At 47.9% G+C, this 6,000-nt stretch overlaps 1 protein-coding gene across 3 annotated transcripts in view; it reads left to right on the top strand.

The window, feature by feature from the left end:
- The first annotated feature begins 200 nt into the window (after window positions 1-200).
- RAD54L (RAD54 like) overlaps window positions 201-6,000 on the top strand; it is a 24,234-nt gene continuing 18,434 nt past the window's right edge. For all 3 annotated transcript variants that reach the window (XM_069788828.1, XM_069788826.1, XM_069788825.1), the window contains exons 1-6: window positions 201-304; window positions 399-491; window positions 1,547-1,666; window positions 2,425-2,485; window positions 4,247-4,382; window positions 5,161-5,230. In XM_069788828.1, the coding sequence (XP_069644929.1) occupies window positions 302-304; window positions 399-491; window positions 1,547-1,666; window positions 2,425-2,485; window positions 4,247-4,382; window positions 5,161-5,230 (483 nt within the window). In that variant the 5' untranslated portion in view covers window positions 201-301. The remainder of the gene's footprint in view (window positions 305-398; window positions 492-1,546; window positions 1,667-2,424; window positions 2,486-4,246; window positions 4,383-5,160; window positions 5,231-6,000) is intronic.

Raw genomic sequence — 6,000 nt, 5'->3', positions numbered from 1 at the left:
GGCCGCCGCCTAGCCCCGTTACCGGGGGCTGCAGGGAGGCCCCGTCCCTCCTCGGGCCGCTGCCAGCCCGCCCGTCGGTCTGTCCGTCGGTCCGTCTGTCAGTCACGTCCCCTCTCCTCCCTCCCTCAGCGGAACCCCGAGCGGATCGATAGGGCTCGGCGCTCGTTTGGCCATGCCTGTTGCCTCGGAGAAGAGGCGGGGCGGAGCCCGCCCAGCGCCTTTCCCGCCTCCAGCCCGGGGCGCGCGAACCGCTGCGCGCGCGGGAGGTTATCGCTCCCCCTCACCCCTTCCCTGTGAGGCGATGGTGAGTGCGGGCCGGGCCGGGCCGGGCCGGGCTGCGGGGTGCCCCCCGGCCCCGCCGTCCCCTCAGTGTTTGTGTGTGTGTGCCCCTCTTCCAGAGAAGGAGCCTGGCCCCCAGCCAGCTGGCCAAGAGGAAGGCGGGCGACGAGGAGGAGGAGGAGGAAGAGGAAGCAGACCGGCATCCCCCGACGGTGAGCGAGGGGCCCCGGGATGTGGCGGCCTCGGCGGGTGGGGGAGACACCCGTGCCCTTCGGTGTCGAGGCTGGCCTGGCCCGGGTGGGGTTAGGGCGGGCTCGGCCCCGTGTGACGCCCGGAGCCTCTCCAGCCGTGGGCCGCGGGATAGGGTGCGGGGTGGCGGCGGACCCGCTGCTGCCCAAGTCAGTCAGTCCCTGGTGCCTGGTCGCAGGCTGTTACCGCCCCCGTCTTCTGGGGAGTGAGGGTCAGGCCCCAAGTTTATGCTGTTTTCACCAGTTGGGAGAAAAATCCTGTCTGGGCATCTAGCTGGTGGAAGAACTTCGTTGTGTACAGGCGATGCTTCGTGGTTATGGAAAAAACTATCCCTGGGAGAGCTTCCAAGTGTTTTGTGGGAGGGCTGGTAACTAGGAATAGGTAGATGTTTAAGACAAACCAGATTGTTATGATGCTATGCTTTATGTCATACAGGTCAAAGAATCTCACTTAGTGCTTTCTGTGTCAAATCCCTTTTTCTGTGCCTGCAGGTGGTTAAAACCGTGCCTCAATCTGAAGAGGACTGTGCTAAATCAGGAAACAGATCAACCACTTGTTTATCTTCATGCCTTGCAATGTGTCTGAAATTTAGGTTTCAGTGTGAGGCCTTTCACCTGCATAACAACAGATGCTGTGGGAGCCTCTGGGGACTTTCATGTAGTTTGTTCCATGCTATTGACCCTTCCTTTTTTTTCCTTCTGCTTTTTGCAGGGGGTGGGGACAGGACAAATCTTAGCACAGACAAGCCTGCCCTTTTACAGGTTAGCAAGTGGTGGCTATTTTCTTAACTAGGACAGTATTTAAACTTCATACAAGTTAAACTTTAGGGCATGGTGACCTTGGTGGTGTTGCTGGCTCTGCCCTTTGGCAGTGGAGGTGAATCATGATTGTGTCTGTTTAGAGATACTCAGCTGGCTGGGTGGATTGTCTGTGTGGTTACTGAGCATAACAGTGATGCATCTATCTTCTGGTCTCACCGGATGCCCCTGAGTTGTTTTGTCTTGATTCTGTTTTTCAGACTCGGAAGAGACAGAAGCCTGTCAGTGAGACGGGGAGTGGAGAATGTTACAGGTCGCCTTTCCGGAAACCCTTGGCTCAGTTGACCAATAGACCTCACTGCCTGGATAGCAGTCAACATGTAAGTGGGTGTTACTGCTGGCATACCATGGCAGGTGGGTTGCATATGGAGCTCATTCATCAAGGATGTCCAAATGCCTCCATAGACTCATTTAATCAGAGGTATTACAGAAGTGCCACACATACACAGAGTCTTTAGGAGACACCTTTTGCGAGCTCCAACCATTTAGTGTTGAAGGAGGTGTGGTGGGGGTACTTTCTATAATGGAAATCCTGAATAAGAGAGTTCTCTGGGGTCTAGGTAAAGGACAGTGCGCAGGGATGTGGGTGGCTTTCCACACAGATGGCTCAAGTGCTGTCTGCTTGCCTGGTTCTCTCTGGGTTTCCGCTGCCGGAAACTGTGTGCTGGACTGGCTGGGTGCTCGCTGGTTTGGCATGGATGTTCCTACAATGGTAACCCAGCTCCTTTACAGGAAATCAATTGCCTGACTGAATTACCAAGGCAGGGGAAAGCAATAGCATTTAAAGTGGTGAATAATGCCAGTGGATTTGGGAAGATGGGAGTTACGAAAAATGAATTTAATGCATTAGAAAACCCAAAGGAAAATAGTTTTGAAAAGCAGAGTTGGTGGGGGGAATTGTGCTGGTTTGTTACTGTCTTCCTTTTGGATATTCTTGAAAACAGTTGGAGTTGAAGATTGAGTACAGGGACTCTCAGCACTTGGGAAAATTGAGTTCTCAAAAAATGTCCTGGCCTTGCCTTCTTGAGCAATCTCTGTTTTCAGACTTCTTAGGCATGTTTTCTTTTTGAATTCCTAGGAGGCTTTTATCCGCAGCATTTTGTCCAAACCCTTCAAAGTCCCCATTCCAAATTATAAAGGTAAGATGAGGAGGTTTAAGGATTGTCTGTGTTGACTCGGGTAAAACAGATGATGCTCAGGCCTGTCAAATATATCTGTGGGGATTATTGTTATTTTTTGCACTGATGCGTATGTTCCAGAAATCCTGACTTAATTTTGAAAGAAAAATACTGGCACATTAGCAAAGTCTTCATATTTCTTACTAGTGTTTAGTTTGGATAATCCTACATTTCAGAATTGGATTTTGTATTCTTACTGCTATGTATTTGATGTAGTGCCAGAAGATTGTACACCATATCACAAATACAAAAGCAAGATGAATTCCAAGCGATGAAGGTTTACCATCTAAATAATACCCTAATGATGCTAACAGACAGAAGGCTGTAGGTGAAAAAGATAGTATGTGCCAGTTTTCTTTCTACTTGGCTTGATGTGTTGTGTCTCAAGGTGATCTTCAAAGCAAAGCAGTATTGAAATTCAAAGCCTCAGCTGGTTTGAATCAGTGAAACACAAGATCTCAGCAATAAATAGACCTGTTCTTGTCCCCTTCTTCCCCTTCACCCTCCAGCTGAAAAATTCAAATGCAGATCAATCAGTTTCACTCAAACTTTAGTTATAAAAATATGTCTGTAAGCAGACACTGACTATGAAATGACAAGCCCCAAAAGAGTTTGACAAAGTTAGCTTGTGGAAAAGCAGATTTGTCAGGAGGCTAAAACAGAACTGTGACTGGGGAAGCTGCTTTCTGTGACTGTTATCTTCCTCAGGAGATGAGGCTGTTTCATGTGCTCTTTTCTTGGTGTGTACACACTGCTGCCTCAGCTTGTGATACTTGCTTTGCAAGGAGCTTTGGCAAGCAGTGGACAAATTGACCCTGCTTGACTCTTTCCCAAGTAAAATCAATCCTGGTGGCACAGTTGCCTGAATTTTGATGGGAAAAGGGATTTCTGTGCATGTTCTTTCTATGTTCATCTCCATTCCAAAACTGTGATGTTAAAATACAATACTAGGAAAAGGGACTTATCCTTGGTTTCTGCTTTTCACTGAAATTGGGTCCAAGGCCAAACACCTACTATTGCTCAGCAGAGAGAAAATAATACCCTAGAGTAGGTAATGGCAGTATGGTGCTAACTATGTAAAACTTCATCGCTGTTAAAGATCGCTTCCTGACTTTGCATAAAAGACGCAACTCTGGCTAAGTTGGGGCTAGGTGATTCAAAAAGAGGATTTGACTCAGTATATACTATGTATGTGGGAATGTATTTATTGAGCTGCTGAGCTGTACATTCTGGAATCCTGCTTGTCTTTCAAAAAACTAGAACAACCACCTTTGGGTACTAGGAGTAGCTGCGATGCCCAGAGATAGCTGAGGGAGATGCTGTGCCCGCTTATGGTTGGATGCCAGTGGCACAGGTCTGGGATGAAGCCGCTAATCACCTTGCAAGACAGCTTATACTGTTGTGTGCCAGCGTATGTGGCATCTGCTGCATCCAGTTGTGCCCATTTTGGTGCTCCCAATGTGGTGGGCAGTGCCATTGCTCCATCTTTGCCTCTGCTCCTTCATTGTATTCTTTCCTGTTGCAGAGCTACCTACTGTGTGCTGGCAGAGTGCTGCCAAACAACTGCCCTGTGTGGGTTTGCTGTCTGCACCAGTTGTGCCTGCGTCTCCACTCCAGCACCCAATTAATTCACTGTTCCTAAACTAATCAGACTCTTCTGCAAGGCTGTGCTTTCTTCCAGGAAGAAGTTGTTCTTTGAGTTGTGCCTTTGTTTGCTTTCAGGGCCACTGGGCTTGCGTGCACTGGGTATCAAACGGGCAGGGCTGAGGAGTCCACTCCATGACCCTTTTGAGGAAGGAGCTCTGGTTCTGTATGAGCCCCCGCTGCTAAGTGCCCACGACCAGCTGAAAATAGACAAGTGAGTCATCATCTGGCACAAATTCTTCAGCTCTGACCTCCTTGTATGTGTAGGGTTGTGTGCTTCTCAAATGTGTCTGAGCTGGGGTCTGAACATCAAGGGAAGTTTGGTTCCAAGTATTCTGCCTCTGAATTGATTCAGGTATGGTAACAATCAACGAAGAAATGTACCCATGCCAGATTGTTTGTGTTCTTCCACAGGCTGTTTTATCTCCCACTCATCAAAAATTTAAACCTGTTGCAGGGAATGCACACATGGAGAAGCTGCTTAGAAAATTTTACGGCTTAGTCGTTAGTCAGGAAACATCAGCATCTAAGGACAAACAAAGGGAGATGACTGACAGTCAAATGTTAGGCTGCCTAATGGTTTTTATTCTGAAGTAGTTCCTTTTGTGCTGTTGTTATAACTTAAAAGGGCTGTCAGCTGGATCTTCGTGGACAAAGGAGGGGGTTCCTCTCTCCAGTAATGCAGCTACAGTATTGTTATTGAAACAAGAAAATAATAATGACTTTTTAACTGTGTCTCTGAACCACATTCTGCCCTTGTTTTAACCACAGTCCGAATACATAGTTTCACTGATGTTTTAGATTGTAGATCAGGCCCCTGTGACTTCATTCTCAAAACTGAATTAATCCATTTTTCACTTTCTTGTTGGCAGTTGCGTCCCTCATGCCACTGGGGAGTCCTCAGTATAGCAGTGAGATTTAAAAAAAACCTAAACATATGCTGTGCCGAGTTCATTAATCACAGTGTCTTCTTCCTTGACTGCCTCCTGCAGGGACAAAGCACCTGTCCATGTTGTGGTGGATCCTGTCCTCAGCCGTGTTTTACGGCCCCATCAGAGAGAAGTAAGTTTTCCATCAGGACCTGAGGGTATGGCTGGAGGACTTGGTGCTTTTCAAAAAGCTGCAGTTCCTCTGCTGGAATTGTTACCCACCAACTGTGAGGTCTACATAGACCTCACAGACTAACAGTGTGTGACAGCTTAACAGACTCTAGTCTGTTGCAAATGCGAAGTGAAACATTTGTTTTAACCATCCTCTTAGAAGCCTGAATGCTGCAAATATTCTCTGTCCTGTGTTAAGCAAGAGGACGTGCTGGGATTATTGCAACAGTCCTGTTTGTCCTTAAAAATGTGGAAAGTTACTGCTTTCTTGTGGGTAAGAACTTTCTCCTCTCTTGCCTCTGATCTAGCAGGGTCAGAGCACTCCCAGCCTAAACATGATGCTGCCTAATGCACGGGTGCGTTCTCTGTGGGGTTGTAGGTCAGGTCAGCTGATAGTGGAAACTGGGGAGTTTCTGTGACCATGTGCACTGGTTGCGCAGGTCTAGGAAAGCACATTGGTTGACATTTGTGTCACCAGTGATACCTTAGGAAAAGACCAGATTCTGCAGGGAGATGGGATCTTGCAGAGTCAGGGCTGAAAGTCCAGCCTTTACTTATATTGAAGTCTGAACATATAGGTCTGCTGAGTGGAACTCAGTGTAGAAGGTGATGGTATATAGTTGCAATAAATTATGTTGCAGCCCAGTCTTGAGTTGGTCAGGGCAGACTGTCCACCACTGTGTTTTGCTGGTCAGCAGGATTAATTGGATCCACGGTCTCTGAGTCAGGAAA

This window comes from Haliaeetus albicilla, chromosome 8, assembly GCF_947461875.1.
Source record: "Haliaeetus albicilla chromosome 8, bHalAlb1.1, whole genome shotgun sequence".
Lineage (NCBI taxonomy): Eukaryota > Metazoa > Chordata > Aves > Accipitriformes > Accipitridae > Haliaeetus > Haliaeetus albicilla.
The sequence above is the reverse complement of the archived record's forward strand: the minus strand, read 5'-3'. Positions and strand labels throughout refer to the sequence as shown.